At 47.7% G+C, this 19,891-nt stretch overlaps 1 protein-coding gene across 2 annotated transcripts in view; it reads left to right on the top strand.

The window, feature by feature from the left end:
• nat15 (N-acetyltransferase 15 (GCN5-related, putative)) overlaps positions 1-19,891 on the top strand; it is a 42,531-nt gene that overhangs the window by 7,127 nt on the left and 15,513 nt on the right. For both annotated transcript variants that reach the window (XM_082971392.1, NM_001173686.1), the window contains 2 exon segments: positions 341-437; positions 1,503-1,623. In XM_082971392.1, coding sequence (XP_082827518.1) covers positions 341-437; positions 1,503-1,623 — 218 coding nt within the window.

The following is a 19,891-nucleotide window of genomic DNA, read 5'->3' as shown; positions in this document are numbered from 1 at the left end:
ATCTCCACTCAGCCTGTACTGGGAGTCTGGGCTGCATCATGTTAGATCTCCACTCAGCCTGTACTGGGAGTCTGGGCTGCATCATGTTAGATCTCCACTTAGCCTATACTGGGAGTCTGCGCTGCATCATGTTAGATCTCCACTTAGCCTGTACTCCACTTAGCCCACTCATGCTGCACAGAAGTTAACATACTTGAATAATGCGACACGGCGTGTAGAAATGTTGAAACTGTTCATTACTGTTCGCAAAACAATGTCCCTACATCCTAGACTCTAGATTTCCTGGTGTTAGTCAGTGTTATAAGTATTAATAGCTGTGTATAACCTCTCCTCTCTGCAGGATGGAGACATCCTAGCCTCTAGATTTCCTGTGGACACCCAGGTGGCTTACATACTGAGTCTGGGGGTGGTGAAGGAGTTCAGGAAACATGGAATAGGTAGGTACACTTAGGGCTGTTGCGGTGACCGTTTTACTGCCACACTGGCGGTCACGAGTCATGAAGGCAGTCAAATTCCACATGACCGTGTAGTCACGGTAATTAGGCTTCGCCAAGCTCAGATGCTGCTGATGGTCATTCGTAGCCTACCAAACTTGCTAACTGCCTGGTACTCAGCACTCTATTGTCCCTCTAATCACTCTGACATCAATGCAAATGTATTCTTTTCTATAGGCTATGCAATTTTGTGGACAGTTCTTCCAATATCTTCAATATGCACCTCGGAATTAGATAAGGACGCGCACAGGTGCATCCCCGATGTGTCTTGACTTGTAGCCTGTGAGAAAGACCCGATCTCGTGACGGAGAGCTATGTGAGTGAGAGACACTTCAGATTGTGCAGCACACTCCGGGAGAAGGTCACAACGCAGCACTCCGGGCCACAAAAGGCACAGATTTTTTTGGGGGTGCATTATGGCCGCAAAGGGGATGCAGCTGTGAAATACGAGGCATTATCAAGTGCTTGTCAAATTGTGAATGAGAGACTATTGGAGTGTACAGCCTGCGCAAAAAACTAAGCAGAGCTCATGCCTTTTTAAGCAACTGTTTTCAAATCATCACTAGTCTCATCATGCAGCTTTACAATGTATTACAAATCAAAACATATAGCCCAACATTTGTAGAACAACTAAAGTTACATTAATAACTCTAAATGAAGCATATAGGAGGACCTGTTTCTTTGCTAACCGCTCAACACAGAATATCATTTGGAGAGAATATTCTCTTCATATCATGCTTCTTTGGACCTGTCTAAAATAAATAGTTAATTTATTGTGAAGGTGTAGGCTATATTGCATGGATTTATTAGACTTTTTAAAATGGCTTGTAGGCTGTGTGTGAGAGCCAGGAGAGGCTACATGTGTTTATGTTAATTAACGGTCACTTACCGTGAGACAGACAGTTATTTGCATGACAATCATCGGCTGACAATTTTGTGACCGCCACAGCCCTAGGTACACTCACAGTCACTCACTGTCCTGCTACCCTTCTCTTCTCCCCCTCCCAGGCTCCTTGCTGCTGGACAGTCTTAAGGAGCACATCTCCACCACGGCCCAGGACCACTGCAAGGCCATCTACCTCCATGTGCTGACAACCAACACCACGGCTATACACTTCTACCACAACAGGTAGGTAGGTAGAGGACCTGCTATACACTTCTACCACAACAGGTAGGTAGGTAGAGACCTGCTATACACTTCTACCACAACAGGTAGGTAGGTAGGTAGGGACCTGCTATACACTTCTACCACAACAGGTAGGTAGGTAGGTAGGACCTGCTATACACTTCTACCACAACAGGTAGGTAGGTAGGTAGGACCTGCTATACACTTCTACCACAACAGGTAGGTAGGTAGAGACCTGCTATACACTTCTACCACAACAGGTAGGTAGGTAGGTAGGGACCTGCTATACACTTCTACCACAACAGGTAGGTAGGTAGGTAGAGACCTGCTATACACTTCTACCACAACAGGTAGGTAGGTAGGTAGAGACCTGCTATACACTTCTACCACAACAGGTAGGTAGGTAGAGACCTGCTATACACTTCTACCACAACAGGTAGGTAGGTAGGTAGAGACCTGCTATACACTTCTACCACAACAGGTAGGTAGGTAGGGACCTGCTATACACTTCTACCACAACAGGTAGGTAGGTAGGTAGGTAGGGACCTGCTATACACTTCTACCACAACAGGTAGGTAGGTAGGTAGAGACCTGCTATACACTTCTACCACAACAGGTAGGTAGGTAGGTAGAGACCTGCTATACACTTCTACCACAACAGGTAGGTAGGTAGGGACCTGCTATACACTTCTACCACAACAGGTAGGTAGGTAGGTAGAGACCTGCTATACACTTCTACCACAACAGGTAGGTAGGTAGAGACCTGCTATACACTTCTTCCACAACAGGTAGGTAGGTAGAGACCTGCTATACACTTCTACCACAACAGGTAGGTAGGTAGAGACCTGCTATACACTTCTACCACAACAGGTAGGTAGGTAGGTAGAGACCTGCTATACACTTCTACCACAACAGGTAGGTAGGTAGGTAGGGACCTGCTATACACTTCTACCACAACAGGTAGGTAGGTAGGTAGAGACCTGCTATACACTTCTACCACAACAGGTAGGTAGGTAGAGACCTGCTATACACTTCTACCACAACAGGTAGGTAGGTAGGTAGAGACCTGCTATACACTTCTTCCACAACAGGTAGGTAGGTAGAGACCTGCTATACACTTCTACCACAACAGGTAGGTAGGTAGAGACCTGCTATACACTTCTACCACAACAGGTAGGTAGGTAGAGACCTGCTATACACTTCTACCACAACAGGTAGGTAGATAGAGACCTGCTATACACTTCTTCCACAACAGGTAGGTAGGTAGAGACCTGCTATACACTTCTACCACAACAGGTAGGTAGGTAGGTAGAGACCTGCTATACACTTCTACCACAACAGGTAGGTAGGTAGGAGACCTGCTATACACTTCTACCACAACAGGTAGGTAGGTAGGTAGAGACCTGCTATACACTTCTACCACAACAGGTAGGTAGGTAGGGACCTGCTATACACTTCTACCACAACAGGTAGGTAGGTAGGTAGAGACCTGCTATACACTTCTACCACAACAGGTAGGTAGGTAGGTAGAGACCTGCTATACACTTCTACCACAACAGGTAGGTAGGTAGGGACCTGCTATACACTTCTACCACAACAGGTAGGTAGGTAGGTAGAGACCTGCTATACACTTCTACCACAACAGGTAGGTAGGTAGAGACCTGCTATACACTTCTACCACAACAGGTAGGTAGGTAGGTAGAGACCTGCTATACACTTCTACCACAACAGGTAGGTAGGTAGGGACCTGCTATACACTTCTACCACAACAGGTAGGTAGGTAGACCTGCTATACACTTCTACCACAACAGGTAGGTAGAGGACCTGCTATACACTTCTACCACAACAGGTAGGTAGGTAGGAGACCTGCTATACACTTCTACCACAACAGGTAGGTAGGTAGGGACCTGCTATACACTTCTACCACAACAGGTAGGTAGGTAGGTAGAGACCTGCTATACACTTCTACCACAACAGGTAGGTAGGTAGGTAGGACCTGCTATACACTTCTACCACAACAGGTAGGTAGGTAGGTAGGACCTGCTATACACTTCTACCACAACAGGTAGGTAGGTAGGGACCTGCTATACACTTCTACCACAACAGGTAGGTAGGTAGGTAGAGACCTGCTATACACTTCTACCACAACAGGTAGGTAGGTAGGTAGAGACCTGCTATACACTTCTACCACAACAGGTAGGTAGGTAGGTAGAGACCTGCTATACACTTCTACCACAACAGGTAGGTAGGTAGGTAGGGACCTGCTATACACTTCTACCACAACAGGTAGGTAGGTAGGTAGAGACCTGCTATACACTTCTACCACAACAGGTAGGTAGGTAGGTAGGTAGGTAGGCCTGCTATACACTTCTACCACAACAGGTAGGTAGGTAGGTAGAGACCTGCTATACACTTCTACCACAACAGGTAGGTAGGTAGGTAGGGACCTGCTAGGTAGGTAGGTAGGACCGCTAACTAGGTAGGTAGGTAGAGACCTGCTATACACTTCTACCACAACAGGTAGGTAGGTAGAGACCTGCTATACACTTCTACCACAACAGGTAGGTAGGTAGGTAGGGACCTGCTATACACTTCTACCACAACAGGTAGGTAGGTAGGTAGAGACCTGCTATACACTTCTACCACAACAGGTAGGTAGGTAGGTAGGACCTGCTATACACTTCTACCACAACAGGTAGGTAGGTAGGTAGAGACCTGCTATACACTTCTACCACAACAGGTAGGTAGGTAGAGACCTGCTATACACTTCTACCACAACAGGTAGGTAGGTAGGTAGAGACCTGCTATACACTTCTACCACAACAGGTAGGTAGGTAGAGACCTGCTATACACTTCTACCACAACAGGTAGGTAGGTAGGGACCTGCTATACACTTCTACCACAACAGGTAGGTAGGTAGGGACCTGCTATACACTTCTACCACAACAGGTAGGTAGGTAGGTAGGGACCTGCTATACACTTCTACCACAACAGGTAGGTAGGTAGAGACCTGCTATACACTTCTACCACAACAGGTAGGTAGGTAGGTAGGGACCTGCTATACACTTCTACCACAACAGGTAGGTAGGTAGGTAGGGACCTGCTATACACTTCTACCACAACAGGTAGGTAGGTAGGTAGGACCTGCTATACACTTCTACCACAACAGGTAGGTAGGTAGGTAGGGACCTGCTATACACTTCTACCACAACAGGTAGGTAGAGACCTGCTATACACTTCTACCACAACAGGTAGGTAGGTAGAGACCTGCTATACACTTCTACCACAACAGGTAGGTAGGTAGGGACCTGCTATACACTTCTACCACAACAGGTAGGTAGGTAGGGACCTGCTATACACTTCTACCACAACAGGTAGGTAGGTAGGTAGGGACCTGCTATACACTTCTACCACAACAGGTAGGTAGGTAGAGACCTGCTATACACTTCTACCACAACAGGTAGGTAGGTAGGTAGAGACCTGCTATACACTTCTACCACAACAGGTAGGTAGGTAGGGACCTGCTATACACTTCTACCACAACAGGTAGGTAGGTAGGTAGGTACCTGCTATACACTTCTACCACAACAGGTAGGTAGGTAGGTAGGAGACCTGCTATACACTTCTACCACAACAGGTAGGTAGGTAGGTAGAGCCTGCTATACACTTCTACCACAACAGGTAGGTAGGTAGGTAGGACCTGCTATACACTTCTACCACAACAGGTAGGTAGGTAGGTAGGGACCTGCTATACACTTCTACCACAACAGGTAGGTAGGTAGAGACCTGCTATACACTTCTACCACAACAGGTAGGTAGGTAGGGACCTGCTATACACTTCTACCACAACAGGTAGGTAGGTAGGTACCTGCTATACACTTCTACCACAACAGGTAGGTAGGTAGGGACCTGCTATACACTTCTACCACAACAGGTAGGTAGGTAGGTAGGGACCTGCTATACACTTCTACCACAACAGGTAGGTAGGTAGGGACCTGCTATACACTTCTACCACAACAGGTAGGTAGGTAGGTAGGGACCTGCTATACACTTCTACCACAACAGGTAGGTAGGTAGGTAGGGACCTGCTATACACTTCTACCACAACAGGTAGGTAGGTAGGTGACCTGCTATACACTTCTACCACAACAGGTAGGTAGGTAGGGACCTGCTATACACTTCTACCACAACAGGTAGGTAGGTAGCCTGCTATACACTTCTACCACAACAGGTAGGTAGGTAGGTAGCCTGCTATACACTTCTACCACAACAGGTAGGTAGGTAGGTAGGACCTGCTATACACTTCTACCACAACAGGTAGGTAGGTAGAGACCTGCTATACACTTCTACCACAACAGGTAGGTAGGTAGGTAGAGACCTGCTATACACTTCTACCACAACAGGTAGGTAGGTAGGTAGAGACCTGCTATACACTTCTACCACAACAGGTAGGTAGGTAGAGACCTGCTATACACTTCTACCACAACAGGTAGGTAGGTAGGTAGGACCTGCTATACACTTCTACCACAACAGGTAGGTAGGTAGGTAGGACCTGCTATACACTTCTACCACAACAGGTAGGTAGGTAGGTAGGACCTGCTATACACTTCTACCACAACAGGTAGGTAGAGACCTGCTATACACTTCTACCACAACAGGTAGGTAGACCTGCTATACACTTCTACCACAACAGGTAGGTAGGTAGGTAGAGACCTGCTATACACTTCTACCACAACAGGTAGGTAGGTAGGTAGAGACCTGCTATACACTTCTACCACAACAGGTAGGTAGGTAGGTAGGGACCTGCTATACACTTCTACCACAACAGGTAGGTAGGTAGGTAGGGACCTGCTATACACTTCTACCACAACAGGTAGGTAGGTAGGTAGGGACCTGCTATACACTTCTACCACAACAGGTAGGTAGGTAGGTAGGGACCTGCTATACACTTCTACCACAACAGGTAGGTAGGTAGGTACCTGCTATACACTTCTACCACAACAGGTAGGTAGGTAGGTAGAGACCTGCTATACACTTCTACCACAACAGGTAGGTAGGTAGGTAGGGACCTGCTATACACTTCTACCACAACAGGTAGGTAGAGACCTGCTATACACTTCTACCACAACAGGTAGGTAGGTAGGTAGGTAGAGACCTGCTATACACTTCTACCACAACAGGTAGGTAGGTAGGGACCTGCTATACACTTCTACCACAACAGGTAGGTAGGTAGGGACCTGCTATACACTTCTACCACAACAGGTAGGTAGGTAGGTAGAGACCTGCTATACACTTCTACCACAACAGGTAGGTAGGTAGAGACCTGCTATACACTTCTACCACAACAGGTAGGTAGGTAGGTAGGGACCTGCTATACACTTCTACCACAACAGGTAGGTAGGTAGGTAGGGACCTGCTATACACTTCTACCACAACAGGTAGGTAGTTAGGGACCTGCTATACACTTCTACCACAACAGGTAGGTAGGTAGGTAGAGACCTGCTATACACTTCTACCACAACAGGTAGGTAGGTAGGTAGGGACCTGCTATACACTTCTACCACAACAGGTAGGTAGGTAGGTAGGGACCTGCTATACACTTCTACCACAACAGGTAGGTAGGTAGGGACCTGCTATACACTTCTACCACAACAGGTAGGTAGGTAGGTACCTGCTATACACTTCTACCACAACAGGTAGGTAGGTAGGGACCTGCTATACACTTCTACCACAACAGGTAGGTAGGTAGGTAGGGACCTGCTATACACTTCTACCACAACAGGTAGGTAGGTAGGTAGGGACCTGCTATACACTTCTACCACAACAGGTAGGTAGGTAGAGACCTGCTATACACTTCTACCACAACAGGTAGGTAGGTAGGTAGGGACCTGCTATACACTTCTACCACAACAGGTAGGTAGGTAGGTAGGGACCTGCTATACACTTCTACCACAACAGGTAGGTAGGTAGGGACCTGCTATACACTTCTACCACAACAGGTAGGTAGGTAGGGACCTGCTATACACTTCTACCACAACAGGTAGGTAGGTAGGGACCTGCTATACACTTCTACCACAACAGGTAGGTAGGTAGGTAGAGACCTGCTATACACTTCTACCACAACAGGTAGGTAGGTAGGTAGAGACCTGCTATACACTTCTACCACAACAGGTAGGTAGGTAGGTAGGTAGGGACCTGCTATACACTTCTACCACAACAGGTAGGTAGGTAGGAGGACCTGCTATACACTTCTACCACAACAGGTAGGTAGGTAGGTAGAGACCTGCTATACACTTCTACCACAACAGGTAGGTAGGTAGGTAGGACCTGCTATACACTTCTACCACAACAGGTAGGTAGGTAGGTAGGGACCTGCTATACACTTCTACCACAACAGGTAGGTAGGTAGGTAGGGACCTGCTATACACTTCTACCACAACAGGTAGGTAGGTAGGTAGCCTGCTATACACTTCTACCACAACAGGTAGGTAGGTAGGTGACCTGCTATACACTTCTACCACAACAGGTAGGTAGGTAGGTAGGGACCTGCTATACACTTCTACCACAACAGGTAGGTAGGTAGAGACCTGCTATACACTTCTACCACAACAGGTAGGTAGGTAGGTAGGAGAGACCTGCTATACACTTCTACCACAACAGGTAGGTAGGTAGGGACCTGCTATACACTTCTACCACAACAGGTAGGTAGGTAGGAGACCTGCTATACACTTCTACCACAACAGGTAGGTAGGTAGAGACCTGCTATACACTTCTACCACAACAGGTAGGTAGGTAGAGACCTGCTATACACTTCTACCACAACAGGTAGGTAGGTAGGTAGGGACCTGCTATACACTTCTACCACAACAGGTAGGTAGGTAGGTAGGGACCTGCTATACACTTCTACCACAACAGGTAGGTAGGTAGGTAGGACCTGCTATACACTTCTACCACAACAGGTAGGTAGGTAGGTAGGGACCTGCTATACACTTCTACCACAACAGGTAGGTAGGTAGGTAGGTAGGGACCTGCTATACACTTCTACCACAACAGGTAGGTAGGTAGGTAGGGACCTGCTATACACTTCTACCACAACAGGTAGGTAGGTAGAGACCTGCTATACACTTCTACCACAACAGGTAGGTAGGTAGGTAGGGACCTGCTATACACTTCTACCACAACAGGTAGGTAGGTAGGTAGGGACCTGCTATACACTTCTACCACAACAGGTAGGTAGGTAGGTAGCCTGCTATACACTTCTACCACAACAGGTAGGTAGGTAGGTAGTACACTTCTACCACAACAGGTAGGTAGGTAGGTAGGGACCTGCTATACACTTCTACCACAACAGGTAGGTAGAGACCTGCTATACACTTCTACCACAACAGGTAGGTAGGTAGGTAGAGACCTGCTATACACTTCTACCACAACAGGTAGGTAGGTAGGGACCTGCTATACACTTCTACCACAACAGGTAGGTAGGTAGGTAGGTACCTGCTATACACTTCTACCACAACAGGTAGGTAGGTAGGTAGGTAGGGACCTGCTATACACTTCTACCACAACAGGTAGGTAGGTAGGTAGAGACCTGCTATACACTTCTACCACAACAGGTAGGTAGGTAGGTAGAGACCTGCTATACACTTCTACCACAACAGGTAGGTAGGGAGGTAGAGACCTGCTATACACTTCTACCACAACAGGTAGGTAGGTAGGTAGGGACCTGCTATACACTTCTACCACAACAGGTAGGTAGGTAGAGACCTGCTATACACTTCTACCACAACAGGTAGGTAGGTAGGGACCTGCTATACACTTCTACCACAACAGGTAGGTAGGTAGGGACCTGCTATACACTTCTACCACAACAGGTAGGTAGGTAGGTACCTGCTATACACTTCTACCACAACAGGTAGGTAGGTAGGTAGGACCTGCTATACACTTCTACCACAACAGGTAGGTAGGTAGGGACCTGCTATACACTTCTACCACAACAGGTAGGTAGGTAGGTAGGGACCTGCTATACACTTCTACCACAACAGGTAGGTAGGTAGAGACCTGCTATACACTTCTACCACAACAGGTAGGTAGGTAGGTAGGGACCTGCTATACACTTCTACCACAACAGGTAGGTAGGTAGGTAGGGACCTGCTATACACTTCTACCACAACAGGTAGGTAGGTAGGTACCTGCTATACACTTCTACCACAACAGGTAGGTAGGTAGGTAGGACCTGCTATACACTTCTACCACAACAGGTAGGTAGGTAGGTAGAGACCTGCTATACACTTCTACCACAACAGGTAGGTAGGTAGGTAGGGACCTGCTATACACTTCTACCACAACAGGTAGGTAGGTAGGTAGGTAGGGACCTGCTATACACTTCTACCACAACAGGTAGGTAGGTAGGTAGAGACCTGCTATACACTTCTACCACAACAGGTAGGTAGGTAGAGACCTGCTATACACTTCTACCACAACAGGTAGGTAGAGAGCCTGCTATACACTTCTACCACAACAGGTAGGTAGGTAGGTAGGGACCTGCTATACACTTCTACCACAACAGGTAGGTAGGTAGGTAGGGACCTGCTATACACTTCTACCACAACAGGTAGGTAGGTAGAGACCTGCTATACACTTCTACCACAACAGGTAGGTAGGTAGGTAGGGACCTGCTATACACTTCTACCACAACAGGTAGGTAGGTAGGTAGGACCTGCTATACACTTCTACCACAACAGGTAGGTAGGTAGAGACCTGCTATACACTTCTACCACAACAGGTAGGTAGGTAGGTAGGGACCTGCTATACACTTCTACCACAACAGGTAGGTAGGTAGAGACCTGCTATACACTTCTACCACAACAGGTAGGTAGAGACCTGCTATACACTTCTACCACAACAGGTAGGTAGGTAGGTAGAGACCTGCTATACACTTCTACCACAACAGGTAGGTAGGTAGAGACCTGCTATACACTTCTACCACAACAGGTAGGTAGGTAGAGACCTGCTATACACTTCTACCACAACAGGTAGGTAGGTAGGTAGGACCTGCTATACACTTCTACCACAACAGGTAGGTAGGTAGGTAGGACCTGCTATACACTTCTACCACAACAGGTAGGTAGGTAGAGACCTGCTATACACTTCTACCACAACAGGTAGGTAGGTAGAGACCTGCTATACACTTCTACCACAACAGGTAGGTAGGTAGGTAGGGACCTGCTATACACTTCTACCACAACAGGTAGGTAGGTAGGTAGACCTGCTATACACTTCTACCACAACAGGTAGGTAGGTAGGTAGGGACCTGCTATACACTTCTACCACAACAGGTAGGTAGGTAGGTAGGACCTGCTATACACTTCTACCACAACAGGTAGGTAGGTAGGGACCTGCTATACACTTCTACCACAACAGGTAGGTAGGTAGGTAGGGACCTGCTATACACTTCTACCACAACAGGTAGGTAGGTAGGGACCTGCTATACACTTCTACCACAACAGGTAGGTAGGTAGGTAGGGACCTGCTATACACTTCTACCACAACAGGTAGGTAGGTAGAGGACCTGCTATACACTTCTACCACAACGGTAGGTAGGAGAGCCTGCTATACACTTCTACCACAACAGGTAGGTAGGTAGGGACCTGCTATACACTTCTACCACAACAGGTAGGTAGGTAGGTAGGGACCTGCTATACACTTCTACCACAACAGGTAGGTAGGTAGGTAGGGACCTGCTATACACTTCTACCACAACAGGTAGGTAGGTAGGTAGGACCTGCTATACACTTCTACCACAACAGGTAGGTAGGTAGGGACCTGCTATACACTTCTACCACAACAGGTAGGTAGGTAGGTAGAGACCTGCTATACACTTCTACCACAACAGGTAGGTAGGTAGGTAGAGACCTGCTATACACTTCTACCACAACAGGTAGGTAGGTAGGTAGGGACCTGCTATACACTTCTACCACAACAGGTAGGTAGGTAGGTAGGGACCTGCTATACACTTCTACCACAACAGGTAGGTAGGTAGGTAGACCTGCTATACACTTCTACCACAACAGGTAGGTAGGTAGGTAGGACCTGCTATACACTTCTACCACAACAGGTAGGTAGGTAGGTAGGACCTGCTATACACTTCTACCACAACAGGTAGGTAGGTAGAGACCTGCTATACACTTCTACCACAACAGGTAGGTAGGTAGGTAGGACCTGCTATACACTTCTACCACAACAGGTAGGTAGGTAGGTAGGACCTGCTATACACTTCTACCACAACAGGTAGGTAGGTAGGTAGGGACCTGCTATACACTTCTACCACAACAGGTAGGTAGGTAGGTAGGGACCTGCTATACACTTCTACCACAACAGGTAGGTAGGTAGGTAGGGACCTGCTATACACTTCTACCACAACAGGTAGGTAGGTAGGTAGGGACCTGCTATACACTTCTACCACAACAGGTAGGTAGGTAGAGACCTGCTATACACTTCTACCACAACAGGTAGGTAGGTAGGTAGAGACCTGCTATACACTTCTACCACAACAGGTAGGTAGGTAGGTAGAGACCTGCTATACACTTCTACCACAACAGGTAGGTAGGTAGGTAGGTAGGTAGGTAGGTAGGGACCTGCTATACACTTCTACCACAACAGGTAGGTAGGTGAGCCTGCTATACACTTCTACCACAACAGGTAGGTAGGTAGGACCTGCTATACACTTCTACCACAACAGGTAGGTAGGTAGGAGGACCTGCTATACACTTCTACCACAACAGGTAGGTAGGTAGAGACCTGCTATACACTTCTACCACAACAGGTAGGTAGGTAGAGACCTGCTATACACTTCTACCACAACAGGTAGGTAGGTAGAGGACCTGCTATACACTTCTACCACAACAGGTAGGTAGGTAGGTAGGGACCTGCTATACACTTCTACCACAACAGGTAGGTAGGTAGGTAGGGACCTGCTATACACTTCTACCACAACAGGTAGGTAGGTAGGTAGGGACCTGCTATACACTTCTACCACAACAGGTAGGTAGGTAGGTAGGGACCTGCTATACACTTCTACCACAACAGGTAGGTAGGTAGAGACCTGCTATACACTTCTACCACAACAGGTAGGTAGGTAGGTAGGGACCTGCTATACACTTCTACCACAACAGGTAGGTAGGTAGAGACCTGCTATACACTTCTACCACAACAGGTAGGTAGGTAGGTAGGGACCTGCTATACACTTCTACCACAACAGGTAGGTAGGTAGGTAGGGACCTGCTATACACTTCTACCACAACAGGTAGGTAGGTAGGTAGGGACCTGCTATACACTTCTACCACAACAGGTAGGTAGGTAGGTAGGGACCTGCTATACACTTCTACCACAACAGGTAGGTAGGTAGGAGGGACCTGCTATACACTTCTACCACAACAGGTAGGTAGGTAGGACCTGCTATACACTTCTACCACAACAGGTAGGTAGGTAGAGACCTGCTATACACTTCTACCACAACAGGTAGGTAGGTAGGAGGTAGGTAGGTAGGTAGGGACCTGCTATACACTTCTACCACAACAGGTAGGTAGGTAGGTAGGGACCTGCTATACACTTCTACCACAACAGGTAGGTAGGTAGGTAGGGACCTGCTATACACTTCTACCACAACAGGTAGGTAGGTAGGTAGAGACCTGCTATACACTTCTACCACAACAGGTAGGTAGGTAGGTAGAGACCTGCTATACACTTCTACCACAACAGGTAGGTAGGTAGGTAGGGACCTGCTATACACTTCTACCACAACAGGTAGGTAGGTAGGTAGGGACCTGCTATACACTTCTACCACAACAGGTAGGTAGGTAGAGACCTGCTATACACTTCTACCACAACAGGTAGGTAGGTAGGTAGGGACCTGCTATACACTTCTACCACAACAGGTAGGTAGAGACCTGCTATACACTTCTACCACAACAGGTAGGTAGGTAGAGACCTGCTATACACTTCTACCACAACAGGTAGGTAGGTAGGTAGGGACCTGCTATACACTTCTACCACAACAGGTAGGTAGGTAGGTAGGTAGGGACCTGCTATACACTTCTACCACAACAGGTAGGTAGGTAGGTAGGGACCTGCTATACACTTCTACCACAACAGGTAGGTAGGTAGAGACCTGCTATACACTTCTACCACAACAGGTAGGTAGGTAGGTAGACCTGCTATACACTTCTACCACAACAGGTAGGTAGGTAGGTAGGGACCTGCTATACACTTCTACCACAACAGGTAGGTAGGTAGGTAGGGACCTGCTATACACTTCTACCACAACAGGTAGGTAGGTAGGTAGGGACCTGCTATACACTTCTACCACAACAGGTAGGTAGGTAGGTAGGGACCTGCTATACACTTCTACCACAACAGGTAGGTAGGTAGGTAGGGACCTGCTATACACTTCTACCACAACAGGTAGGTAGGTAGGTAGGGACCTGCTATACACTTCTACCACAACAGGTAGGTAGGTAGGTAGGGACCTGCTATACACTTCTACCACAACAGGTAGGTAGGTAGGGACCTGCTATACACTTCTACCACAACAGGTAGGTAGGTAGGTAGGACCTGCTATACACTTCTACCACAACAGGTAGGTAGGTAGGACCTGCTATACACTTCTACCACAACAGGTAGGTAGGTAGAGACCTGCTATACACTTCTACCACAACAGGTAGGTAGGTAGGTAGGGACCTGCTATACACTTCTACCACAACAGGTAGGTAGGTAGGTAGGAGACCTGCTATACACTTCTACCACAACAGGTAGGTAGGTAGGTAGGGACCTGCTATACACTTCTACCACAACAGGTAGGTAGGTAGGTGACCTGCTATACACTTCTACCACAACAGGTAGGTAGGTAGGTACCTGCTATACACTTCTACCACAACAGGTAGGTAGGTAGGTAGGGACCTGCTATACACTTCTACCACAACAGGTAGGTAGAGACCTGCTATACACTTCTACCACAACAGGTAGGTAGGTAGAGACCTGCTATACACTTCTACCACAACAGGTAGGTAGGTAGGTAGGACCTGCTATACACTTCTACCACAACAGGTAGGTAGGTAGGGACCTGCTATACACTTCTACCACAACAGGTAGGTAGGTAGGTAGGGACCTGCTATACACTTCTACCACAACAGGTAGGTAGGTAGGTAGGTAGGGACCTGCTATACACTTCTACCACAACAGGTAGGTAGAGACCTGCTATACACTTCTACCACAACAGGTAGGTAGGTAGAGACCTGCTATACACTTCTACCACAACAGGTAGGTAGGTAGGTAGAGACCTGCTATACACTTCTACCACAACAGGTAGGTAGGTAGGTAGGAGACCTGCTATACACTTCTACCACAACAGGTAGGTAGGTAGGTAGGGACCTGCTATACACTTCTACCACAACAGGTAGGTAGGTAGGTAGGGACCTGCTATACACTTCTACCACAACAGGTAGGTAGGTAGAGACCTGCTATACACTTCTACCACAACAGGTAGGTAGGTAGGTAGGGACCTGCTATACACTTCTACCACAACAGGTAGGTAGGTAGGTAGGACCTGCTATACACTTCTACCACAACAGGTAGGTAGGTAGGTAGGGACCTGCTATACACTTCTACCACAACAGGTAGGTAGGTAGGTAGGGACCTGCTATACACTTCTACCACAACAGGTAGGTAGGTAGGTAGGGACCTGCTATACACTTCTACCACAACAGGTAGGTAGGTAGGTAGGGACCTGCTATACACTTCTACCACAACAGGTAGGTAGGTAGGTAGGGACCTGCTATACACTTCTACCACAACAGGTAGGTAGGTAGGTAGGTAGGGACCTGCTATACACTTCTACCACAACAGGTAGGTAGGTAGAGACCTGCTATACACTTCTACCACAACAGGTAGGTAGGTGTAGGTAGGGACCTGCTATACACTTCTACCACAACAGGTAGGTAGGTAGAGACCTGCTATACACTTCTACCACAACAGGTAGGTAGGTAGGTAGGTAGGTAGGTAGGTAGGTAGGGACCTGCTATACACTTCTACCACAACAGGTAGGTAGGTAGGTACCTGCTATACACTTCTACCACAACAGGTAGGTAGGTACCTGCTATACACTTCTACCACAACAGGTAGGTAGGTAGGTAGGGACCTGCTATACACTTCTACCACAACAGGTAGGTAGGTAGGTAGGGACCTCCTATACACTTCTACCACAACAGGTAGGTAGGTAGGTAGGTACCTGCTATACACTTCTACCACAACAGGTAGGTAGGTAGGTAGGTAGGGACCTGCTATACACTTCTACCACAACAGGTAGGTAGAGACCTGCTATAGACTTCTACCACAACAGGTAGGTAGGTAGAGACCTGCTATACACTTCTACCACAACAGGTAGGTAGGTAGAGACCTGCTATACACTTCTACCACAACAGGTAGGTAGGTAGGGACCTGCTATACACTTCTACCACAACAGGTAGGTAGGTAGGTAGGGACCTGCTATACACTTCTACCACAACAGGTAGGTAGGTAGGTAGGTAGGTAGGGACCTGCTATACACTTCTACCACAACAGGTAGGTAGAGACCTGCTATACACTTCTACCACAACAGGTAGGTAGGTAGAGACCTGCTATACACTTCTACCACAACAGGTAGGTAGGTAGAGACCTGCTATACACTTCTACCACAACAGGTAGGTAGGTAGGGACCTGCTATACACTTCTACCACAACAGGTAGGTAGGTAGGTAGGGACCTGCTATACACTTCTACCACAACAGGTAGGTAGGTAGGTAGGTAGGTAGGTAGGTAGGTAGGTAGGTAGGTAGGGACCTGCTATACACTTCTACCACAACAGGTAGGTAGGTAGGTAGGTAGGGACCTGCTATACACTTCTACCACAACAGGTAGGTAGGTAGGTAGGTAGGTAGGGACCTGCTATACACTTCTACCACAACAGGTAGGTAGAGACCTGCTATACACTTCTACCACAACAGGTAGGTAGGTAGAGACCTGCTGTACACTTCTACCACAACAGGTAGGTAGGTAGGTAGGTAGGTAGGTAGGTAGGTAGGTAGGTAGGTAGGTAGGTAGGGACCTGCTATCCACTTCTACCACAACAGGTAGGTAGGTAGGTAGGTAGGTAGGGACCTGCTATACACTTCTACCACAACAGGTAGGTAGGTAGGTAGGGACCTCCTATACACTTCTACCACAACAGGTAGGTAGGTAAGTAGGTAGGTAGGTAGGTAGGTAGGTAGGTAGGGACCTGCTATACACTTCTACCACAACAGGTAGGTAGAGACCTGCTATAGACTTCTACCACAACAGGTAGGTAGGTAGAGACCTGCTATACACTTCTACCACAACAGGTAGGTAGGTAGAGACCTGCTATACACTTCTACCACAACAGGTAGGTAGGTAGGTAGGTAGGGACCTGCTATACACTTCTACCACAACAGGTAGGTAGGTAGGTAGGTAGGTAGGGACCTGCTATACACTTCTACCACAACAGGTAGGTAGAGACCTGCTATACACTTCTACCACAACAGGTAGGTAGGTAGAGACCTGCTATACACTTCTACCACAACAGGTAGGTAGGTAGAGACCTGCTATACACTTCTACCACAACAGGTAGGTAGGTAGGGACCTGCTATACACTTCTACCACAACAGGTAGGTAGGTAGGTAGGGACCTGCTATACACTTCTACCACAACAGGTAGGTAGGTAGGTAGGTAGGTAGGTAGGTAGGTAGGTAGGTAGGTAGGTAGGTAGGGACCTGCTATACACTTCTACCACAACAGGTAGGTAGGTAGGGACCTGCTATACACCTCTACCACACAGGTAGGTAGGTAGGTAGGTAGGGACCTGCTATACACTTCTACCACAACAGGTAGGTAGGTAGGTAGGTAGGTAGGTAGGTAGGTAGGGACCTGCTATACACTTCTACCACAACAGGTAGGTAGAGACCTGCTATACACTTCTACCACAACAGGTAGGTAGGTAGAGACCTGCTGTACACTTCTACCACAACAGGTAGGTAGGTAGGTAGGTAGGTAGGTAGGTAGGTAGGTAGGTAGGTAGGTAGGTAGGTAGGTAGGTAGGTAGGTAGGGACCTGCTATCCACTTCTACCACAACAGGTAGGTAGGTAGGTAGGTAGGTAGGGACCTGCTATACACTTCTACCACAACAGGTAGGTAGGTAGAGACCTGCTATACACTTCTACCACAACAGGTAGGTAGGTAGGTTGAGACCTGCTATACACTTCTACCACAACAGGTAGGTAGGTAGGTAGGTAGAGACCTGCTATACACTTCTACCACAACAGGTAGGTAGAGACCTGCTATACACTTCTACCACAACAGGTAGGTAGAGACCTGCTATACACTTCTACCACAACAGGTAGGTTGGTAGGTAGAGACCTGCTATACACTTCTACCACAACAGGTAGGTAGGGACCAGCTATACACTTTTACCACAACAGGTAGGTAGGGACCTGCTATACACCCCTACCACAACAGGTAGGTAGGTAGGGACCTGCTATACACTTCTACCACAACAGGTAGGTAGGTAGAGACCTGCTATACACTTCTACCACAACAGGTAGGTAGGTAGAGACCTGCTATACACTTCTACCACAACAGGTAGGTAGGTAGAGACCTGCTATACACTTCTACCACAACAGGTAGGTAGGTAGGGACCTGCTATACACTTCTACCACAACAGGTAGGTAGGTAGGGACCTGCTATACACTTCTACCACAACAGGTAGGTAGGTAGGTAGGGACCTGCTATACACTTCTACCACAACAGGTAGGTAGAGACCTGCAATACACTTCTACCACAACAGGTAGGTAGGTAGAGACCTGCTATACACTTCTACCACAACAGGTAGGTAGGTAGGTAGGGACCTGCTATACACTTCTACCACAACAGGTAGGTAGGCAGGTAGTGACCTGCTATACACTTCTACCACAACAGGTAGGTAGGTAGAGACCTGCTATACACTTCTACCACAACAGGTAGGTAGGTAGGGACCTGCTATACACTTCTACCACAACAGGTAGGTAGGTAGGTAGGTAGGGACCTGCTATACACTTCTACCACAACAGGTAGGTAGGCAGGTAGTGACCTGCTATACACTTCTACCACAACAGGTAGGTAGGTAGGTAGGTAGGGACCTGCTATACACTTCTACCACAACAGGTAGGTAGGTAGGTAGGTAGGGACCTGCTATACACTTCTACCACAACAGGTAGGTAGGGACCTGCTATACACCTACCACAACGGTAGGTAGGTAGGGACCTGCTATACACTTCTACCACAACAGGTAGGTAGGTAGAGACCTGCTATACACTTCTACCACAACAGGTAGGTAGGTAGAGACCTGCTATACACTTCTACCACAACAGGTAGGTAGGTAGAGACCTGCTATACACTTCTACCACAACAGGTAGGTAGGTAGGGACCTGCTATACACTTCTACCACAACAGGTAGGTAGGTAGGTGGACCTGCTATACACTTCTACCACAACAGGTAGGTAGGTAGGTAGGGACCTGCTATACACTTCTACCACAACAGGTAGGTAGAGACCTGCTATACACTTCTACCACAACAGGTAGGTAGGTAGAGACCTGCTATACACTTCTACCACAACAGGTAGGTAGGTAGGTAGGGACCTGCTATACACTTCTACCACAACAGGTAGGTAGGCAGGTAGTGACCTGCTATACACTTCTACCACAACAGGTAGGTAGGTAGAGACCTGCTATACACTTCTACCACAACAGGTAGGTAGGTAGAGACCTGCTATACACTTCTACCACAACAGGTAGGTAGGTAGGTAGGGACCTGCTATACACTTCTACCACAACAGGTAGGTAGGTAGGGACCTGCTATACACTTCTACCACAACAGGTAGGTAGGTAGGGACCTGCTATACACTGCTACCACAACATGTAGGTAGGTAGGGACCTGCTATACACTTCTACCACAACAGGTAGGTAGGTAGAGACCTGCTATACACTTCTACCTCAACAGGTAGGTAGGTAGGGACCTGCTACACACTTCTACCTCAACAGGTAGGTAGGTAGGTAGGGACCTGCTATACACTTCTACCACAACAGGTAGGTAGGTAGGTAGGTAGAGACCTGCTATACACTCCTACCACAACAGGTAGGTAGGTAGAGACCTGCTATACACTTCTACCACAACAGGTAGGTAGGTAGGTAG

The sequence above is a fragment of the Salmo salar genome, chromosome 03 (assembly GCF_965601325.2).
Source record: "Salmo salar chromosome 03, fSalSal1, whole genome shotgun sequence".
Taxonomy (NCBI): Eukaryota; Metazoa; Chordata; class Actinopteri; order Salmoniformes; family Salmonidae; genus Salmo; species Salmo salar.
The sequence above is the reverse complement of the archived record's forward strand: the minus strand, read 5'-3'. Positions and strand labels throughout refer to the sequence as shown.